The sequence below is a fragment of the Netta rufina genome (genome assembly GCF_964035555.1).
Source record: "Netta rufina genome assembly, chromosome: 2".
NCBI lineage: Eukaryota > Metazoa > Chordata > Aves > Anseriformes > Anatidae > Netta > Netta rufina.
The window spans coordinates 7,246,283-7,269,442 of NC_140124.1; the positions used below are offsets into that span (position 1 = coordinate 7,246,283).

Sequence of the window (23,160 nt, forward strand, 5' to 3'; positions counted from 1 at the left end):
AATATGAAAGCAGTGTAATCAAGTCATCTCTTATATACCAAAGCACTCACCTTAATACTGACACAGTATGGATGGTAACACTGACCGCATTGAGAGCAGGCGAGCAACCTGCCCTCAGCACCTTGGCCAAAACTCCCACAAACTACGCACATATCCTGAAATTACAGAAACGTGCAGATTTTCAACACATACCAGACAGTAAATTCTGAAAACATGTAATTGTAAAATCCAGCTAGCTTGTTGTATGATGTAACTCCTAACAATGACATTTATTTACTTTTTTAAATTAAAAGCAAATAAACAAAATGAAAACCTGAGTAACTATTAGCCTAACCTGATGGAGAGTGAACTTGTCGCTGCTAGAGAAGAGGACAACTGTATTATGCATCGAGTTTTCTTCCTCATCTTTGTTAGATGAGATATCCATAGTTGTGACCTGTACCAAAAAAATGCAACACAGTTAGCAAGCATGTCATATTTTCTAAGCCACGAAAGAAGACGAAATCTATCCTTTAAACATGTTAGTTTTTTAATACTACTGGAGAATACAAGCTCAGAGGATACACCAGAAGTCTGTGCATTTGTTTCTTCACATGGTACAAACTTCCACACAAAGCTATCTTAATGAGAAATTGTTGTACTAATTCACAACACTTTTCACATGAATACAAGTATCACCACTCAGTTTTACACGTTCTCTTCCTCTCTTTTGTTCACCTTTACCTGTTACCCCATGTACTTTAAAATGGAAATTGAAGGAAAGAGGCAGTCTAAGAAAAAAATCACTAAGCAGAATTTGTCATATTGTGACCAAGCCTGCCCTTTTTCCTGTCTTTAAACACTGAAGTTCTTACTGAAAAGTTAATTGCAGTGACATGCTTTGAGTATGAACTCAGAAAGCATTCACAGAAATGTAACTTGTCCCGTATTGCCTAAAATGTGGTTTAGCTAAGGTTCCAGCTGTGTTAGAGAAATGACCAAGAGTTCAGAAGTTGCAAGAGTCAGGACGCACTCCACAAGGTCTTTCTTCATGAGGCTTATATGGATTTTCCCATAAAAACTTGCACTGAACAGAGAACTTGAATCTGTTGTTTTGTTCTCAGTCTGTAAGTCCTTACTATAGCCTATCAATCTCTCGATTAAGGGCATCATTACTCTCAGAGAAGACAGGAAGACCTAGTGATTTTGGGAGAGTCATGATGAAAAGATCAGTGAATGCTTTAACCGTGTTCGGACTTTCATGTAAATCTTGCTTTCCACAATTTGTCACCCATGAATTTCCATTAACTGGCCTAGGCATTTACTCTCTGAAGCAGCAGTGGCCTTGAAAGCTTGGAAGAGAAGAGCACACATTTCTATGAAAAAAATAAAATAATGCATGCTGGAGAAGCGTAACTTTGTTTTACCAGCTGTTCTTGCTTTATAAATGTGGATTATTTTAAATACAGCTTAAGTCTTATTTAGCTAGTTTTGTTTAAGTAATACTTTAAATGCTTTACAAATCCAAACATCACTAGAGACAAATGTAAATACTGTTACAACAGCTACAGGAACCCTTCGGATAGACTTGCTGAAAATCAGCATTTACTGAGAAACAGCTAAAAAGGGAGTATGAGTATACTGTTACCATGCCTTAATTACTGTATTGCTGAGAGCTCTGCAGCTGGAACTAATTAACCAAAAAACACCCGAACCACCTCTTGAGATGTTCAGGGAGAGCTTTTCCCTTGCATGTGTTTCCACAGGTTGCACGAAGTTCTCAGAGCTGCCTCCACAACTGCAAGAGCAGAATGTGAAGGACAGGATCGCTGAAGTTTTGATGTGTGCCTAACACCAGCCGTGAGCCAACTGGGCTTAGCCTGTATCTATCCTCCTGCTACCCTATTCCCAAGGTGTATGAAGAAGCCTTCAAGGTCATTTAGTTGTCCACTGGTCATGATCCCGTAAGACTGAGTTTGTGCAAAAGGGCTGAAAATATTCCTGTTTCAACCCCTTATCTGGCAAAAGGCAGGTATTTGTGTTTTATCTTCGCATTGCTACCTTCACCTACATTATTACAAGACAGCTGCATCATAGAAATCTGAAGCAGAAAAGTTGCCATTTACTTTACATGTCATAGGAGCAAATTTCTACAGGGAACTGTGGACAGTGATGGCCATTTTGTATTTATACCACTTAACCTCACTGAATATTCTCTGTTCAGTTACAATTTTTAAGATTTTGTTCTAGAAAATGTGGCTTCTTTTGAAGTACAAAGATCAAAATAATCGTGTGAATGCCTGAATGTTGTATAAGCTCAAGCAGACAGTACGTAAGAACACAAAAAAGCAGTTCTAAAGAGTCAGAGGAATTACTTAACGAAGACATAAAAATGAGCAAGTCCATTTCTCGACATGAAGAGGAAGCCTGTCAAAATCTACAGGGCTGCTTGACAATCAAACTATAACAAGAATGTTCAAAGATGGCAAATCCACAGCAGAAAAAAAAAATATATATTTTTTTTGCAATCCACATTTCCCACAATTTTTATACCAAAATCTCTCCTCTCCAGAACAGGATTGCAGATCACAAAGATTTTAAAAGGACTCCAAGTATGAAATAGCTCAACTATCAATTGCAGTGAGCAACCACTTGCAAATCACTCAGTGCTATAGGAATGGGAGATGGCAAATGTAACTAGCATTTTCTCAAAATTCTTAGGGGGGGAAGCCAGGTACCATCAAACAGGACATCTAACATCTGATCGTAACAGAGAACTTGCAACCACATATATAACATTTTGTTAAAGAGGCAAGGAAGCCTTAGGTATGGTAAATCATGATCTATTGGGTTTCTTTCAAGGCGTCAGCAAGCCCAGAGACAGGGAAATATGACTGACGTAATTTACTTCACTGCCAAATTGTTTTGGCAAAGTCACTCACCAGAGCTCCTTCTTTTTTTTTTTTTAAAAAAAAGGCAGCTAAACTTTTTTTTTTAGAGGAAACATATTAGAGTAAGTGTCCTTGCACTAGAAGCCTGATAGGGATGGCTGCCAACAGGCCCTGGTGTTCGACACACACAGTCTGGAAGATTGATCAAGGAGCAAGGTGACAAAGCTTGCCAACAATATTAAGATATTCAAGGTAATAAAAAATGAAAGACAATTGTGAAGAGCTACATAAGAACTTAATAAAGCTGAGTTCTGGTTTATAAAATGTCAGACCAAAGTCAACACAGATAAAGTTTAAAAAAGGAAGACAACAACTAACAAGGAAGGTCAGAAGTCTGCAGTAGCTTCCATACAACAAAAAATACTGGGATTCGCCAAGTTAGCAAAAGATGAGTGGAAGGAAAAAGAGGAGCAATGACAGAAATTTATAAAAAATGAGTGGCAGAAGTTTAATAAAAGAACAGCTCTCAGTGGTCTTTCCTCTAAGGACACTCAGGAGGAGAAACAAATTGACAGAGGTATTCCTGTATCCAACAGGCTCATGAGCTGTAGAACCAAAAGAGGTTAGTTAAGACAATCATCAAAAGTTATTAGAAGCACACAGACAAATTTATGAACGAGAACTTCAACAGAGGTTGTCCAAGACAAAGACACCACCTCCTGTTCAGCAAGTCCCTGAGCCACAAACCGTTGAAGTATCTCGTTCTCTACGGCTCTTCTGTTCCTGTTCTCTTCCCTCAACCATCAGGTTTGGTCCCCTGGGTAGCCCCACCTCTGGGCTGATCTGCTATGGCTGCTGTTAGTTGTATGCACATGTTTTGTTCTCCCCTTTTCTGTTGTTCCAATGAATGCTGCGTTTACTTGGCACGTTTTCCACTTGAGGAAGTGGAAGGAGTACGCCAAGTTTCCCAGCAGTTGTCCCTTTAAGTGGCAATAGCAGCATAAAATTGCCTCAGGTCCACTTTGCTTCAGTTCTCTAGTTCATAATCACACATAATAACAACCAGGTTTTATGGAATACCTCTACTTTTTAGTGTTATTTGGTTAACACAACATTTTAATGACGAATTACAGCTGGATTAGGTTATGTTACATTAACAGACTACAATATGAGTTAAAAATAAATGTTCTTACCCCTGGAATGACTACAGTCCCAACTCCATTTTTCAGTTTCGATCTACCTCTGCCACCTCGTCCCGAAAGACCTGCACCACGAGGCCTCCGCTTCCCTGGGAATCCTGATCCACGGCCCTATTCAATATAAGATAATGATTTAAATGCAATCTGAAATCCTTTTGTTATAAGGGATTCAAACTTGTTCAATGTATCTAGGGAAAAATACAAGTAAAAAAAACAAAACCTATGGTTTCAAGCATATAAGGGCACACTACACCACAGTCATCAAGTTACTGCATAAGTCATTGCGAATTACCTCGAACTCCTATAACTACTTACATGAATTAATACGATCACCTTTATCATCAGTGAGAATGCAGCCAAACCCAGAAATGTTTATTTTCTGTTTGGGATTAACTGGAAATATGGAAATACTATCTTTTCCACATTGCTAAGTACCCAAAGTAAATACCCTCTATTGTATGATTCACTTTTTTTTAAACAGCCATCTCAATCAGGTAAGTTCTGCTTGTGGTCTGGGCCCTTGATTAATTGCAATCATAGATACTTTTCTTATGCTAATAATGATCAAGCAAACACTGGAGTTTGTTAGGGCTCAATCCTGTTCCCAAAGTGAAGCAGGAGCTGGCTCCATTGAACTCTCTTAATTCAGCAGATACAGAGAGAGCTTTTTATATTAATTATATCAATCATACTCAGATCAATACGCCCCATAACAGTATACTTCCCTTAGAAAACATACACTTATTTGAGACACTTTCTTTTCCCTCTTTCCTTATTTTATATGCAGAGACATACAGTTGTGGTGCTTCTGCGCTCTTGGAGCATTCACAAATATGTTCAATTACAATTTACTGCAGAAAAGCAAATATATATATATATATTTAATAATAATAATAGTTACCTGATATTGCTCCTGTGACTCAGTTTGATTATTATTTTTTAATTATTATTTCAAAATGAAATGGATACAAACTGTAAGAGGAACTCCCTCATTGCTTCAAGACAGAAAACGAACACCCTGACAATGTCCCTGAGTTCTGGCCGTATGTCATGCACCTTCACAGAGCTTGTATTTCAGAGCTCTGCTCTCTGTAAATGCTGATAATTATAGTATACATCCAAGAGAGCATCTCTCCTGCTACCAAATAAGCGAGATTATTCATTGATTTCAAATATGTGAATAATCTGTGCTCCTAAAATAGCCCAAATCCATCCACAGAGTATCCAGAACGTGCATGTATCTAAAAATTTGCTGGAGACTACTTTTAATGCCAAGACAAAGCATTTACTCAATGAAATGATGTTGATTGAGCAACAAAGCTCCTTGGTACAGTGTCACCAACATACATGAACAGTTTCTGCTGACAGAGTTGGGAGCTCTGTGGATGGAAAGCAGCATGATGGGCTCAGTGTTACCAACAGGATTTTTCAAATATGCCATCTCTTGATTTAAAGATGATATACAAGTTTATGGTCAAAACTCAAGGGAGAATTCAGGTATCCCAATGTTAATTTTTATCAACATCCATCTATTTCAACTGATTTACTCTTACAAAATGAGGCGATGTAATGCAACACTACTTTAGGAAGTGAGAGGAAGGACACCACTGATGGCTCAAGAATTTATATGTAGTAAAGGTGAAGGGATAATGTTGTCCTTACATATATATGGAGTTAATACATATGCACAGACAGGACATACAAGCATCAATTCTTATTAAAATGGATACTTTTCGGACATGTTTCTTATGCTGTATCGTTCAGATCACATATCAGTAGTGTTATTTTCACGGAGCTAGTAGGAATAAGCACATACTTGTACCAATGTTAATGCTGAACAGTAAGCTGGAAATTAATGCTTGAAGCAGCAAAAGCTAAGCTAATGTCAAATTAAAATAAAAATAGCATGAGTGTTAAAGTGAGATGGAAATAACTTATTTGGAACCTACCACTATTTGTTAGTGTTTCATCATTTAAATTTTTGGTCATTAAAAAACCTAAATTCCATTTAGTTTCTGCGGGTATTTTGAATGGTAACCAGCACTGTGGATGCAGGCTTTGGTCCATTCAATAGGCAGGAATGGTGTTCTTTATTCCCCCATAAGCTAAAAACGCTGTCACTTTGAATCCACTCTCTGCAAGGCTTCTCCACAGCAACCAATTCAAGCCCCACCTCAGAGCTCTGCTCCTTTCAGCGCCTGCCTTACCTTCCTGCCAGTCTTAAGGACATTTTCTTTCTCACCTAACTTACTTTGACAGCTATGTAAAGCCAACCACAAAAAATAAAGTAGTAAGCACACACAAAAAATGGCATTACAAACTAGTCTTTGCCATGTGAAATCAGGGCAATGCCATCTTATCGTACACTCTGGAAAGCAGATTTTTTTTTCTTTACCCTGAAAGCTCCAGAGTTTTAATGATTTTTAAATGTCTTAAGCAGTACTAGAACGGAAGATTAATTCAATTGTGATATACAGAATGTCATCAGCAGTCTCTGCAGCAGAAAGATAGCAATGGATACAGGAAAATAAATTCAAATTATTTACCACTTTGATGCTCCAAATGGCACTGCCAGGAAGCTGTCTGGATTTAAAAATGTCCCGACCTTCTGAAATGTCTGGGGACCAGGAAGGTGGGCTGACTGTATTATTGGTACTCCAAGCCCCCTAGGACACGGTGGGTGAGAAAATAGATGTATAAAACTTGGCAACATAAAAAAAAAAAAAAGAAAAGAAAAGAAAAAAGCAAGCAACAAAAAAATCTGAAAAGCAAAGCACATGCAGGCATAGGCATTTCTGTGTTAACGAGTAAATTAGTTCACACTGAGTGAGAGGGAGGCGGGAGATTTTTAGGCTGTCATTGAAACTTACACTGGAACAAATATAGCAAACTTCAAAGCGCTGGTTAAGTACAACAACATGAGTTTTATAAACAAAACATTAATACAAATATAAAGCAATCCATCATAACAACAACAAGTCACATCCCCAAATTGTATGGCATCAAACTGAGGAGGGAGGGCTTTAAGGGTCCCCTTTTGCACTTAAATCCCATTTTCAGAGAACAAATGTCCTTAGCCGACTTTTGAGCCTCAACAACTGACAAGTACGGCGATGACTAGTCTGAGAGGCGCATGAAAGACAAGGAATATAAACAAGCCATAGAAGAAAAATAATAAAAAAGTAACCACAGTAATTAAAACATCTCCCTCCCGCATGTTTGCCACAAATAAACCATTCCCAAATCCCACTACTAAGGTTGTATCACCCTGATGTTTTCATGTTACAGTGTTATCAAACAATAATGCTGTTATAAACATGTAATAATACACATCTATACAGTGTACCTACAAACTCTTTTCAAGCTTCTGATGATATTATTATCCCTATTGATGTAGTTCCCACCATGGTGACATGTCCTGGACCTCTTCACAAGAAATATGGCCAAGAAGAAAGTGCTGAGATGTACACAAGAAGATACTACAATTCCTCATACAAATTAAAATCTAACCCTAAATAAATTGAACCCTAAATAAAGGCTGCAGGAGTGAGCCATCACTGACAATAAATACCTCCATTCCAAACTTGCAACTGAGTGTAATGGAAGGATAATACATTTCCCTAATTTTATGTTCGTGAAAAGAAGAAATAAATAATACTAAGATGAGAAGTGAAGCAGATGAGAAGCTGTACAGGTTTACCAGCTCACGAATGCCATTCAGCAGTAGGACAGTGTGCATGATATGGAAAAACCTCATGACCACTTGTAGTCCCAACTATTCACGCATGCTGACTGCTCACGTGTTCAAGCACAAACACTTTTATACCTGCGAGCCTCTTGCACGGCTCGGGGCTCCAAGTGGCACAACAGATCCCAAAGAAGTATCTGTCAGTGACCTAAAAGCTTAATTCTGTGTTAAAGTTGCATTTTAAAAACACCAGCCCTGGCCACGTGGTACAACCCACAGCGCGGGCACGCTGGTATTCAGACTAAATCTACTTTCTAGGGTTTTGGCTGTGTCTGCATGGGAAATATGGCACCTAGGAGAAATAAAAACTTCCCAGCTTTGCCCACACAAGGGGGAAATCAGACATGCAGGCTACAAACCGCTTCATGGCTGAAGGACTACCTGCATGTTTCCAGCTACCCATCCTTATCCCCTCTCTGTCTCCTGACCACAGCTCAAATGGCCGTGCCACCAACCGCTGCCCTGTGCCTGCCTTAACACGAGCACACTCCAACAGCTTAAACTGCAAAATTTTGCTGTCCCAGGGGTTTGTAGGCAGGCAGTCAGCATGCAGACAACTCTGCAGATCAAAGGGCTCGGTATCCTCTACCAGGGGACCAGAGGTGAGCAACTGGAGGCAGAAACCTTTCGTGCCCAAGCACACTCAGTGCAACGCCGTAATGCTCCTGGCACAGCTGCACCAAGTTGGAAACAGGGATGAAGAGAGAAAAAAAGCTTCCTCACAAAGAGACCTGAGACACCCATCCTACCACAGCCTTGGTGCAGCTCCTCTGCTCAATCCCTGCCTGTTCAGCTGTGCCAAACCCTCCGGGCACCCTTGGGGTGCTTGCAGAAGGCAACTTAGGGCACAGCAAGGTCGGTGGCAAGCTGGTGGCACCCCATGCCTGCTGCTGCTGGCTACAGGAACCTCGAGGTGAGTACAGGAGTAGTTTAGGCTGCAGATGTCCAGGGTTAGGTGAGCAAATCGAATCCCACTCCTCCAGTCTGTAGCAGCTTCCACCAGACAGATACTGTAGGAGTGAAGTCTGCTTCTGTTCTGCCAGGAGTTCTGTCACTTGTTCATCAGCTCTCCTTCTGTCAAAAATCTTCTGGGTTTAACTTTAACTATGAAATTTAACTATGAAATTTACCTTTGCTATGTTAGCCTTACTTTTAAAATCAAGGAATTTTTGATTCTAGTAGGACAAAGTTAGAAATGTATTGAATGTAAGTTACAATTCCCTTATTCCTAAAATACATTATGTGTAGTAATTGCTCTTGTAATATGGGGACTCAAAGAAAACCTGCACAGCAAGCAGCACAAAAAAGCCTGTGCATCACCAAGTCTTTCCGTCAGCTCACAAGAGAGGGGATATGCTAGCAAAGGGTCAAAATCCGTGAACTCAGACATGCTGAAAACACTTAACTAAAACTACCTGCTCCCACTCGGGATGTACAGCATTATTTTCCCTTCTAAGAAGATACACTCCTCTAAAGATTAGGTAGAGTGAAAAGATTAAGAAGCAAATGGAATATTCAGTCTGAGCAGGAAATAATTCAGTCTTTCAAAACACAGCGAATTGGGTACGATGCACGAACCGCATTGTTCGGAAGTAAATTGGAAATTTAATCCAAGTTTTGTTGTAGATCAGGAACGTTTGAATTCTTGGTCAGATAAACTTAATTAAAACCACGCACTTCCACAATACTTGGAACAAATGAATTACATCAAAGAGATGCATTAATTGTATTTTGGCTTTTAATTAATGCCTATTGCCACTCAGCACTGAAGGAAGTTCTATTCAGGGCAATAATGAGGTACTTTGACAGAAAAGGGAACTTCTCATTCTCCATCGTGTTTCTGAGTCCTAAACACTGAACAACAACACAGCTGCGAGTAAGTCAGGACAAAAGCAAACACGATGTCATCAAGGGGCAGGAGATCCTACTCAATTACCGCTGGCTCTGTTTCATCTACTGCTACAGTACCAGACTAAGGAGTACCACCTAAGAGATAGTGGAAAAGCCACAATTTCTAAGAAAGAACATGAATTGTGATGTTCTGCATTTTTCAATTGGTACAAAATCCCATAAAATACCTAGAAATATGCAGTGAGACATCTAATAGGGATCACCAATACCTTCACGATGAGCACAAATCCCTTTCTTCTATCTAATGAGCACCTTCCATGGAATGCCTTCTAAAACAATACTTAGAGTAAACCAAAACCAGTAAAAGCTTAGTATTCAATATAATTTCATAGATAATTCTCAAATCTACCTACCAGTCTCACAATGCTGCACTACTTTGTATTATGCTTCCCAATACACAGTTCAGTTGCAAAAATAACTGATGATTCCAAATTTCTCCCATTCATATACACAGAATATAGCCACTGCCACTAAAAACATATGCTTGCAGAAAGAAATGCTCATTTTTCTTATAAGATTTATTTCAAACTTGCTAAATATCAGATTAGTCATCAACAAATTTCTGTGGTAATCACTTTTGAGACCGCTCCTTCATGAATAAAATAATGAAAAAGATCAAAGCAAAAATCCTGCCCCCTGGCATCAATCTGAAAATTACCTGTGGGCATGAGTGGACAATTGACATAGTCCATGGAGAAGATGTTGTACAGATCCAGCTCTGGGGTCAGCCCTGGAACAACTTTGCTGTGCGGGCAGCTCGTAGCAAGCATCTCTGATCTACGAACTGCATTCAGAGTATATCTAAAAGGCAATTTGGCTCCCTTACGGAATAGGATAAGAACTGACTAAAAATGGGACTAAAAACCACGGTAAGCCAATGAGTGAGATGCCAAGCTAGGTGGACAGAGTCCTCTTGCTGGGCTGGATGCAGCGATTGAGGGCTTACCTGTAGCTGAAGGCATGGGTAACAGGCTGACCTAACAAACATCAGCAGCTGATGTGCGTGGGACTGAAGGTTCCTAGCCTAGTAGAGGGAAAAAACACGTTCTCCAAGTGGCAGAAACTTGTACCACCAGAAGTAACTTTTATCAGTACAGCTGTACCTACCTACACGTTTTTGCACAGCTCCCCTTTTTGTTCTGGAGTGTTTGCTTTTACTTCTAACCAAAATAGGTTTGGCTGTAGGAACATTAAAGGGGAGAGGTACGGGGAGGGGACAGGTGCTGACAACAAGAGTGGAGCCCTGGAAGGGGGTCATGAGGTCTTTTAAGCAGAATTTTGTCTTGACTGTCCGTGGGATGGGATTTAGTCTATTCAAAATAGGAGCAGGATATAATAGGATGTAATGGTATCTCCGACAAAAGCCTACTACAAATGTAAGCTACTGAGATCCAATACCAGAAAACCCCTCAGATTTTACACTGCTTTGCATTCAACATTGGAACTGAACACCTAGCCAAATATATTTGATTAATAATTGTATCAATAGATTTTGAAGAGAGAGACGATCATTCATCCTAATGCACACACAACACAATAAATTAAATGGAATTAAAACAAATCCGGATCAGAAACTGCTCATTTATATGGATCCCCATGCCTCTGGTGAAGACTGAACTGATGTGTCTTACCAAGCTGAGGAAAAATAGGGTCCAGAGATATTTTTCCCATTCTTCTCCATATGAAGCCCCATAAATCCACTGCAATGCATTTCTTCCTCTACTTAAAAAAGGAACAGGGCATTCCAAGAAGAGGCTGTATATTAAGATTTAAACCTTCTAGGAGAAGTGGATAACATTGCCATCTGTGGAAGCTGGCTCATGTTGGCATACGCACGGAGTGATCAGACACTTAATGAAGCATCTATTTTAAACCTGTGCAGTCCTGGATAAGCGACCAGTGCTGCAGTGACAGCTCCATTGTGCAACAGGAGAAAGCAGCTCTGCATCCAACGTCGGCTTCGCCAAGGATTGGAGCCACACCTTACTTACTCAACACAAAGAATCCAACCCCTATTTCGTGTGATTTTTCTCCGTGATTTTACTGGCCTCAAAGATGTGTTGCTAAGCTCTTATCTAGCTGCATTTCTTAACCTAGGTCCTGACAAAAAGCAACACAACAGCATCAGACAGCGAAGAGTCTGAAAAAGATTCAAGACCAAATCCCTCCCCGTTAGTTACGCTGAATTTAGTCTGCTGGTAGAAGGTTAGGCAAACAGCTATTTTCCACAAATTAGGTCTTCATTTTTTTTCTGTCCTTATTCAAGACAATTTTTCACTGATTTCCACAAGGTGCTCATCTATGCTAGAGCCAAATACTCAACGAGAAGTAAGAAAGCATACTGGGGCTTAAAACCAACCACGTACGTGCTTTTCTTACCAGAAAATCACTATTCACCAAAGTTCCAGCTTAACAGGTGTTCAAAGCACAGGTCAAAGACTACCAACATCAAAAGAAACCTTCACAGCCCCCGACAGGCGCTTTGCAGACAGATCAGTGACTGCACAAGTAACGCGTCCAGTTCTACAACAGGTACTGCAAAGCTGCCGAGTACCTTGCTCCTTTAAAGTATAATCTGCACACTGATGAGCAGATGATATTACATCAGCACTGCTGGGATTTTGGTTGTTACTCCTCTGTTCCATCTAAACTGTAGTTCAACTCAATTTTATTTGCATTACTCTCAGCACACACTGAGATGTTCATGTCTACAGCTATATTGTACCTATAATATACAACCTGCTACCACTTTTACAGCTTTTTCCCCCCCTTTTTTTAAGGAGATGAGTATCTATTCCGATACAGGCATTTACAGCCGGGGAGCAGCCTTCATGGTGTCCTAACCAGGCTCTCTGCCAATTAGCTGATTTTGTTAGCAGCATGATGATGCTGGTCCCTGTTGAGAGCAGGGGCAAACTGCGCAGAAAAATAAATACAACTTCTACTGGAACACAGAACAAGACAAAGAGAATTCCCCAGCAGAACACCTGATCCTGATTACATTTTAGGCTGCCTAAGAACTCCACCAACCCTTTAAAAAAGTCATGATAAACTAAGGTAAATTGTTAACTGAGGAAATCAATTCACAATACACAGTATTAGGAAAATGTTTTTTTTTTTAAGTGATTGTGTTTGTTTGCTTTAAGACAATAGCACAGCAGAAGTAATCAATCACTTTCCTCCTGGTAGTTCAATGTCTATTTCGATAAGCTCCGCCTTGCTTGCATGTGAGAGCACAAAAACCAACAAACCAGAGATACTCTAAAACCTTCCAAATTGGATTTCTTAAGTTTGTTGCCTCTGTTACATATTTTCACCTTTTCAGAACTTTGTCTGGTAGCTTAACAACCAAAATTTGATTCTATTTTTGAACTCTTAGTTAATGTGAAAATGGAAAGAACCGTGCAAACTTCATAAAAACATTAAATTACTGACACAGAAGTCCCAAAGATTAAAAAATAAAATTGTGAAGAGAACAGAAATGAGACACTAGATCATCACACTGACATACTTTCTGATAACCCATTTCTCCCCCAGCTAGGCGACTAGGATAGAGAGCGGGATGTTGCAGGAGGCTAGAGACTTAAGCATTCTTTCCAATTAACAAATTTAATCCTAGACGAACCACAACAATTCATACCAGGCAGCTCTTGCATGGTATTTGCTCATGGAACAAAACATTAATTATTTGCAACAGCATTAAAAATGTTGATTAAGAAAAAGATCTGGAAGCACGATGGGAATGGAGTTGTTGTAGATTTTTCTATGGAGTCAGGTTAAGAAAGGTTAAAACACTCTGAAACTATTAGCCAAAATAGATGAATATGTAAAGAGGAGTTAAAAGACACAACATTATGTGTATCAGCATTTGTAGCACACGTAATAAAAATACAGTAAGTCTTATATTTTGTTCTAAGCATGATCCAATGGAAATTGTAATTCTAACTGCAGAATCTTCATGAAGTCTCCGACCTTTCTTGAATTTCTTGAATAGTTTCTTGAGTAAGTTGGCTACACACTCACTTGGGAGAATAAATGCATACTGTATTCTAAAAAATAACTGGATTTCATGTATTATACCGAAATTTTAACAAATGTGTGCTTCATAAACATACAGTGAGATATTGTACATGCTTACCTGTCTTGATCTGGGTCTTCCGGGAGAAAACTTCCGTTTGGTGATGGCTGGTTTCCCCATGCCAATTTTTGGAGTGACTGATATGTAAGTCGTTGGGAGAGCACTTCCAGCAGTGGAAGGCAACGCTGGGGGCTGGCTGTGCGGTACATCCCGTGCTGAATGCAAGTCTAAGGAAACATCCGGTGAGGAAGACACGTTTGTCTTGGTTAGGTTAACTGGTGGGGGAAGTGAGGGGTAAGTCTCAGCTGGTGATTTTATGGGTTTGTCTGCAACCGGTGAACTGTTTGCAACACTTTCATTTGCAGAAGCAGTTTCTACTTCCAGAAGAGCTGGTGTTTCTGACTTTTCAGGGGTTTCTCCTTTTTCTACCTCTTTTTGCACTTTTATTATTTCCAGTTGATGCTCTACATGGATACAAACATCTCCTTTACTTTCGTTCCCTTGTATTTCTGGCGTCACAGTTACGGTCTCAGGTACTGAAGACAGAGACCGAGAGTCTACTGTGGATACTTCTGATGCCTCAACGCTACCTTGAAGCAGCTGTGTCTCTTCCACTTGTTTGTCTAACTCCTGCTGGATTACAGCTTGGCCACCTTCCATCACTTCCATCATTTTCTCAGTCTGACTGTCACCAGTTGCTGGTGTCTTTTGGGGAGACATTTCCATTTCAGCAGAGTTAACTTCATCAGGGACTTCTGTTTCCAGTTCTGTGGTCTTTTCTTCTGGCAATACGCCTGTAACTAAGCACAACAGTATTAAGGCTCAGTATGAAAATCAACAACTTACACAAGTGTACTGGTCAACAAGTACACCTTATGTATTTTATAATATACATAATGTACACATTATGTATTTTATTTAACTGAATTTTATACATACTTTAAAATATACTTTAAAAATCTCTTTCCTTTAACCTATGTTTGTAGTAATCAGTGTTTTTAGCATGTATTCCCACTGTTGAATCCCTTTTTTTCCCCACCCTGGGAACATCAGAGTAAATCATAAGTAGGAAGTTTTCAAGAGCAAACTCAAACTTGCCCCTTCACGTGTTGTCTACAAAAAGGCATTCAGGCAAAGTAAGATTTCATTAAGGAATTGGGGCAACTTCTCAGCTGGTAACAATGTAGAAAAGAGATTTCCAAAGGTATGTACTAGGCAAAGCTCCCATTGCTCTTTTGCTAGAAATCAGGTTCACAAATGAATAAAAACTACAGTATGCAACAAGGAACATTGCTTTAAAATACAAAGAGCACTCACTAGAACCTAGATTGATTTTTGGGGGAATCTGAAGATGCATTTCTGTGTAGGCAGCTAGAAGTAGTGTCTTCTTTTTCATTTCTGCTTACTGAAGATATATACTAGTATACATTTAGTTTTAAGGAACTGTCTCAACACTGCCAAGAAACAAAGAGCTAAGAAGCACAGGACTTGTATAAATAAAAAGCATTTCCCTCCTAGCGCTCTTCCAGACTTCAGGAAGTCACGTGAAATAAAAACAGTTGACATGATTTATCAGTTTAGTCATGTCTTGAAAGACTTTGTTCCAAGTATTTGTCCAGCCTTCCCTGTAACCTAATCAAGCCCCTTTCATTCACAACTTTCTTTGTCAAGGAGTTGCAGTCTTATGTCTAATCCATGGATAACCACATCATTTGCTCTGAATTTGGCTTTGAATATCTTCTTTTGATGGACCTTGACTCTCTTACAGTCCACTTATTTACTATTCCACTTGTACTTCTGAGATTCACACTGCTACACAAACTCCTCAGCCTCTACAGTGCAGAGCCTAGCATTTTGTTGACTTTTCTGATGAAGTTTTAAATCATGGCCCCTGTACCTACTGCAAGCTACGTTGATCCCAAACCCATTCTATTTGTATTCTTTTCTTTGGCTAGTACTGGATGTGTGTTTTTAAGATGCATTTATTCCCAGAACGTAAATGATCAGCTATTGCAGCACACCCTGTACAGATGAGTTGTATTAAACAAATTCTCTTTTATTTGCAAATGGAAAAATGAAGAAGTAAAAACCTTAACCAAACATACACTTGCAGAGTTACAACTCGAAAACACAAGCTGGAAAGCTCTAAGGTGTGCCCCAAAACACACCACGGGAAATTCCCACGTACCATTTACTTGCAGCTAAAACCAAAATAGACTTGAAGAGAAAGTGTGAGCAACCTTATTTTAACAGCAACAAATAGTGGGGTTTTTGATTTTTTTAATGTAATCCTCTGATGTATGAAAGAATCTGTTTTTCCACCTTATGGAGAAAGCCATTCCAACCACACAATTAAAATGATTTTCTCTTACACAAATCTTCTGAAGACTATCTTTCCTTTCAATGGAATACTACTTCAACCAAAAAATAAACACTATTTCTTGAAAGTTTAGACAGTGGAACCCAAGCAATTTGTCCCCTACTGCTTTTCCAGGCATTTCTTCTCCTAAATTTACAAAGTACTAAAACCTTACTGAATGGAAAAGGGTTCTGAACACTGTTGTGGTATTTTCTCAGACTGCAAAACTCTTTCTTACCGTCTGTGACGCATCCAACAGCTGATTCTTGACTGGAGCCATTACCAGTAATGGGTTGTTCCTGAAATGTTGCAACCTCTCCACCACTTTCCATCTCCACTTCATTTGTACAAGCTTAGGGAGAGACAAATAAATTGTCAAAATTGACAACTGTTTGTTCTATTAGTTCGGCATCACTAGTTTCTGTCAAGGCTTGACCTTTTGGCTAAACCGAATGATATTTATCTATATGATGGCAGTTAGGGCACATCAGGTCAACGAGAAAGTTGGGGAGGATAGATATATAGTACCCCTTGAAGAAGTCTTTTTCTCATTAACATTGAAGCTGTTTTGTACCTTTCACATGGTGAAAAAGATCTGTAAGGCAATTAATTATATATATATGCGTAATTGTGAAAATATAATTGAGACATAGTCACAGACTCCTTTGCATTACCTGAGCAATATAAAAGGTGTTTTTTCAATTTCAACTCTGCTAAATTCAACAGAACTTGTAGCACAAAGGCTTCATTTTTTTTAATTTTTTTAAAACAAATGCTACAACGGTTCAATGACACAGATGAGGTTCCATCTACTATCAGCACTTGAGTACCAATTTTCAACCCATTTGTTGAACTCCAACAACACTGACAGTCCATTTTGCTGCTTTAGAACCAACACCTTTATCTACAATCTCCTCATACTAGAATATGAATTGTATGAAAAAGGTGCTACTGAGTCCTTGTTCAGTTGACAGTATTGTTACAGAGCACAGAAACAGGAAGCGTGTGTTTTTTTCTCATGTAAAAGATTTTTTCAGTAGAGGAAATTCATTAAAATGCACTAGACAAAGCAGGAGCAAGAGAAACAAAGCATGTAAGTAACTGCTAGCTCAAGAGGAACTGATCCTTCAGGGACATTAGCACAAAAATGGTAAACGAATATAGCTTTCTGTTAAGGAAGGCCTCTTTAAAGTTCATAAAGCCTCGAATTATTAGGTGATGCTACCTTTAGCACCTAAAATCTACTTACAGACTCTGTTATCTTTAAAGCGCTGTGTTAGCTTTGAGGAAATGATCATTTAGATTTGTACAGTAAAATCAGATTTGGAGCCAAAGTGTTCTGCTGGGCATAAAACACGGCATGACTGTAGTCATGCAATAGCTCCAGATTGCTCCTAGTAGTTGAGATGACAGCCCTATTCTTCCTTGGGGAGAAAAGTATGCTCGTCAATGTCACTGTACTAGCCAGAAACTGTAAAAGAAGAATTACTTAAAACTTTAGCCTTTCAAAGAAACCTGTAACTTACTCAAAAGGGTTTCCATTAGAAGACTGGGAGTTTAAATATGACTCAGACTTCTTCCTAAATTACCTAAATGCTGCGAGACTAACAGCTTCTACTAATCTTTCAGAACAGGAGTTATCTTCAAAGTCTGAAGTTGCTACTCTAACCTGGTGCACATGTTCACTGACAGAGCTCTTCCACTCATTTGCCTATTGTCTCTGCCCTTTCTCTGAGGTTATCTTTTTCATCGTTTCCTTACCGCTCACCAAAGGTACACGCTCACACGTACATCAAAGTGAATGTCTTGCTTATGCAAAACTTCAGTCTGAACACATAAAAGCTACGGCTCTTTTGTAGTCCAACACCTTCCAGTCAAAAATTACTGGGCTTTCAAAAACAGAAACTTATGCGACTGAGCTATCAATTTCTTTTAACAGAAGATCAGAGCACAGGTATTGCTGTTTAGGCATCAGAAGTGCACATGGCGGTGGGAGAGCAGTTAATCTGTTAGATTTTACCCTGCTTCCAAATTAAATGATAATTGCATTTCTCTTAGGACATTCAGCTTGCATGAGTAGGCACTATCCAACAGAGCACGTGGTACAAACACAGAAAGGCTTTCAGTTATTATTTCATTTCCCAGGTCTTGTGGATGACTCACCAGACTCAGATCAAGAGATCCAAGTTCCCTCTGTATTTCCTTACCATTGCTGAGTACTTTAAAAAAAAAAAAAAGATATTTTTCTGCATCTTCCCTTTCTGCTTTTTGCTTGGCTTGTCTGTTTAGACAAGAAGCTCTCAGAAAGACGATGACTAATGACAAACTGTTTTGAAAAGAACACCTGATTAAAAGCTGTTTAGTGAAATGCACCTGGCCCTTGAACACAGCCCAGCTCCCATTGCTGTGTCCTACCTGGACAGAGTGAGGCAAATGGGCAGCACAAGATGGACAAGTACCAAGAGGGACAGGGGAAAACTAGATGTCTCCAGGAACATCTACCAGAAGCTGGCTTGTGCCTGGTAGACACAAGTTTCCTGAGAGACTTCTCAAATGAGTACATTTATGAACTATACTAATTTAAAAACAAACAAACAAACTATATAAATTTACAGCTACAAGTTGTGAAGGCTTAGAGCTACCACAGAGGTGCTTATTTGCCTATGTTTCTAATACTGGGTCCTGGAGCCAAAGACTGACAACATGTTTAGAAGACAGCTAATGCACAGACTGCTTGAGAAGCCGCTGTTTGTTAAATAAAGGAACGGATAACGTCTACAGAATAGGAGTGGCTGGTTCACAGAAGCCTTAGTGAGACATCTGCAGATACTTGGATTTGATGTTAGTGTTTTGCAGATATAAAAATGACATTTGATTACCTGTTATACTGTCAGGTTCAGGAATGAGTTCAGAAGTATCCATTACATCACATGACTGAGTCTGATCCCCTTCTTGTCTACAGAGAGTGCAGATGTAGTCCTTCAGCTGAGACTCCAATTCGCTACCTGGAAATCTGTCACATTCTATGTGAATCCACCTGGGGAGATTAATTTAGTGTGAAATGTGATTTTAGTAATAAAAAATATAAAACATATTGCTAAGAATGAGTTGAAAAATGGCATGGTTCTCCATTCCTCTGGGGAAATTAAAAAAAAAAAAATCAATCAATATTTTACTAGAGGGAATTTTGAAAAAATAAAAATGATATGGATATGTTTGTATGTCAATATAAACATGAAGACCGAAACTGTTGCTAAAGCCAATCAGAAAGCACAACATGTGTAGCAATATGAAGATGCTGCATAGCAAGGTACAAAGCACTGAATATGAAATAGTCCACATTCTTTAAGATGCCCAATAGCTTATTTTTGAAATTATTATTATTATTCTTTTTATTTCTGGCATAGGAAAGAACACGTAAAATGAAACAGAGAACACATGTAAACAGTCTTACATCAATATACATGTAAAAATTAAAATACCCTGCCTATAAAAATTAGGATGATGACCCTTGTTGTCTGTTTACTCATAAAATAGATGTAATCTAAGAAGCAACAGCAGCACATATTTCTCTTTACACCTCACTAGCCAGAAAGGGCAGATAACTGCCAATTACAGCTTAGTTGCTAAAATTAAAATAAGACTACCTAATATTGTCCATTGTATTTAGGGTCGGAATATCAAGATGTTGTATGAAAAGATACAACAGCATCATGCATCATGCACCATCTATACCTTTCATGAAAATCCATGAAATGTCATACAGCTTTCTATAAGCTTTAGGCATTTTTGTACCACTTAATAAAAATTAGGATTCTTACCTTTTGCACATGTGACAATGCAACATATCTTTCTGGAAGTCTTGGAGGCACAGTTTTTCACAGAAAGGACAGGATAAGTTGTCTTGCTGTTGGTAACAACTGTCACACACCAAACAATTATGGTGCCACTGACAGCTGGTTCGTGTGCCACACTCAGCACATACTCTACAGTTCTAGAGAACATAAGAATTCATTTGTTAGTTATGATATTTCACAATGTGATAGAAATGCCATTAACTGACATTTTTCTCTTCTGAATTATACTAAAGAAAAATTCGATCTTTAACAATACTAAAAAATTTTCCAGAATCTGGTAACAGAACACGGAGACACTGTGCAACTGCAAGAAGTTTCCTTGAACTACTCCCTTACCTGAGAAGAGCATTTCTTATCTGTCTCCCTATGACTACCACAAATTGACCATGAAATTATAGATATCTTGTGTATACTGATTTCCCTTGTTAACTCAAAATTGTATTTTTATTATTACTTACTCACAAAGTTATTGACAAAACAAGAAATTCACCCTGCCCTCCCCCAATCTCCAGTAACCCTGAGCTACAGAACTGCTCTTCTGGAAAGCACAAAGTGGTTGCATATAACAAGCCTTCGAGGATAGATTACATGCAGTACATTGCACAGGTTTTAGTTTACGTGTGGTTTAGTTCATGAGATCAGCTGTCACTAAGCAGAGGTTATCCACTCCACTTGGATCCTATTCTTCCCTTCTCCCTGTGGAGCCACATGGCTACACACAAGCGGGCTTTCTCCAGAAATTTCAAGGTACGTTACATGGTTAACACCCATCTGCAATACAGCTAGATCAGCATCATCTGGATAGCAAAATTTGGCCAACTATAATGAAAAGGAATTATTCTTTCAACTTACTTTGCATTTCCAACCATTTGTTGGTACCGAGTCCATAACTGGTTGTAGACAGAAAGTATGATAGCCTTTGTCGCATGTATCACACACCAGCATCTTGTTGTCTTCCCCAGAATGTCTAAAAACAACAAAAATATTGGTATGAAAAAATTGTTGAAACAAGCCATAAAAAAATTCTGTTTAATGAGAAGTCTAAGCAGAAAGGCAGATAGCTGAGCACATGAGAACACATGAACACCACTTATAAATGGCTCCAAAGAGGATACCCTTAAGTTCACATTTAAGTATGAATTAAGTCGCCATGCTTACTTTGGAAAGTGCTATCAGGGCTGTGGCAGCCAGACTTCTAGAAATCAGCCCATTTTCATTTAAACAAGCGTAGGCAGATTTAATAGCATTTCTGTACTGAAATCAGTTCAAAATCAGTTCAAAAACGCACTGTCAGCTGTGTGTGATCAGGGAACAATCTTCTTTAAAGTGAATGGATCTGAATGCTGCCAGATAGTGAGCGTTCTTGGAAAAGAACACAGCACTGAGTGCTCAGGTACATGAAACAGCAGCAAAGTGGCATTTTCCCTTCATACTGTCCAGCTGACCTGACTGAAGCTGTACAAAATTCTTATCTTTTCTGTTAAACCCTTAAAGAAAGCAAGTGAGCAAAGAACCTTACACTGCCCATCAGATTAGGTTTTACGAGAACAAGTGCACAAGCGGTCACAGTTTTCTAAGTGGCAACAATCATGCTTTGCTGTCTCAGCACTTGTTTGGCGTAACAATTCAATCGTGGTCACTCATATTACTTCTTTTCATTTGCTCAGCGAAGCCTTAGGATTGTTTTCAGAATGACTTGTTATCTGCCTCTGAAAGATACTACAGAACAGCAGGGATGGCCTGTTGCAGTGGAGCTACACCATAATTGGTACACGCACTGCTGAAATGTCAGCTGAACAAGAACCCAGGTTCCCAGACAGGAAAGGTGCTACAGTAAACTAATTTGTTAATTTAGTAAATTTGACCAAATTCCTCCTGAATAAAAGGATGGTGAAATCACAAGCTTTTGCAGCTCTCCAGAACCTGCCAAGCTGAAAATAACCCTGGGGGTAGAAAGTGCAGAAAATCCAGCTCAGCTCTTTCAGAAGACAAATGCCAACACAAGGATTTGACCAGTTACTTCAATTAATATAACATCATAACACGTATCAGGGCAATGATCTACAACTTTTTGATAAAAAGAATTCTTAATAAAATATATGTTTTAAAATCACAGTAAATCTAAGAACCTCCTCCCCTTGTGTCACAGGAGTCTTACTTACTTGCAGTTCTGGCACACTTTGCAATCAGGACACTGCCAACCTGCTCGTTTTAAAGGTGTAACTTGTATGTCTAGGCACATCCCATGGTAGTGCTGGCCACAGGTAGTACAAAAAAGTTGATCTAAGAGGTCTCCAGGGCTGTCGCACACCGCACAATTTGCTTCTTCCTTTGCTACAAAGAAATCATTTTGCCAATTATTATTTCATTTGAAATTATGAACAATTTACAAGATTTTTTTCAGTAGTTTTTATCCATACAAAACTTGATCATTCTTACAGAACTGGAACTGTATTAATATACTTAGTAACCACTCCTTCTGTTTGGTCTTCTGATATACTCAACTGATCTTCTCATAACAGAAATACATTAATTTTAAACCTTAATAAAAGTCTCAGCAAAACAAACAGGTTTACAGGTTTAGGTCCAATTCTTATCTGGAACAAGTACAAATAAAGCTCCTAGCAGAATACAACAATTATTTATCTGAGGTGTTTGCAACGTGGTTGCTCTAACTTGAGCTAAGGCAAGCAAGCCTATCAGTATGAACTAAAAACTGCCAGAAGAAAAGCATTTGAGTGAACCCTTCCACATTGTTATTACAATATATATTTATATATATATACATACTAACTTTGCTGTGCACCACTTTCAGTTTTTTAAAAAAAACAGGAGCGTGAGCATGCATCTTGCTCATGCCTGAACACACAAATTCTTGGGTTCACACACTAGAAAAATAGGTCTAAACCAATGTATTCGTTCAGCTGGTCCTACCACACAACAGTTTTTATAAAACCTTTAAATACAGACTTCTGGTAACTTTATCTATGTCAAGAGAAAAAAAAAAAAGTAATAATCTTACGGCACTCTAATGCCTCCATATCTGAATTGAAAATATGACATTAAGGAAGACAGAATGCTTTCCATGACTTGTAAGACGGATGCTTTGTCCTTCCTATAAATGTGAGGCCTCTACAA

At 38.9% G+C, this 23,160-nt stretch overlaps 1 protein-coding gene across 8 annotated transcripts in view; it reads right to left on the reverse strand.

Annotated features, from left to right (window-relative positions):
• The window catches only part of KMT2C (lysine methyltransferase 2C), a 195,371-nt gene that overhangs the window by 68,951 nt on the left and 103,260 nt on the right, over positions 1 to 23,160 (reverse strand). For 7 of the 8 annotated variants that reach the window (XM_084281563.1, XM_084281562.1, XM_084281560.1 and 4 more), the window contains 9 exons: positions 22,185 to 22,356; positions 20,875 to 20,989; positions 19,987 to 20,159; positions 19,045 to 19,202; positions 16,404 to 16,517; positions 13,867 to 14,606; positions 4,064 to 4,180; positions 335 to 436; positions 51 to 155 (listed from right to left, as the gene is read on the reverse strand). In XM_084281563.1, the coding sequence (XP_084137689.1) occupies positions 51 to 155; positions 335 to 436; positions 4,064 to 4,180; positions 13,867 to 14,606; positions 16,404 to 16,517; positions 19,045 to 19,202; positions 19,987 to 20,159; positions 20,875 to 20,989; positions 22,185 to 22,356 (1,796 nt within the window). The remainder of the gene's footprint in view (positions 1 to 50; positions 156 to 334; positions 437 to 4,063; positions 4,181 to 13,866; positions 14,607 to 16,403; positions 16,518 to 19,044; positions 19,203 to 19,986; positions 20,160 to 20,874; positions 20,990 to 22,184; positions 22,357 to 23,160) is intronic. The other variant, XM_084281564.1, reaches the window with a different exon arrangement.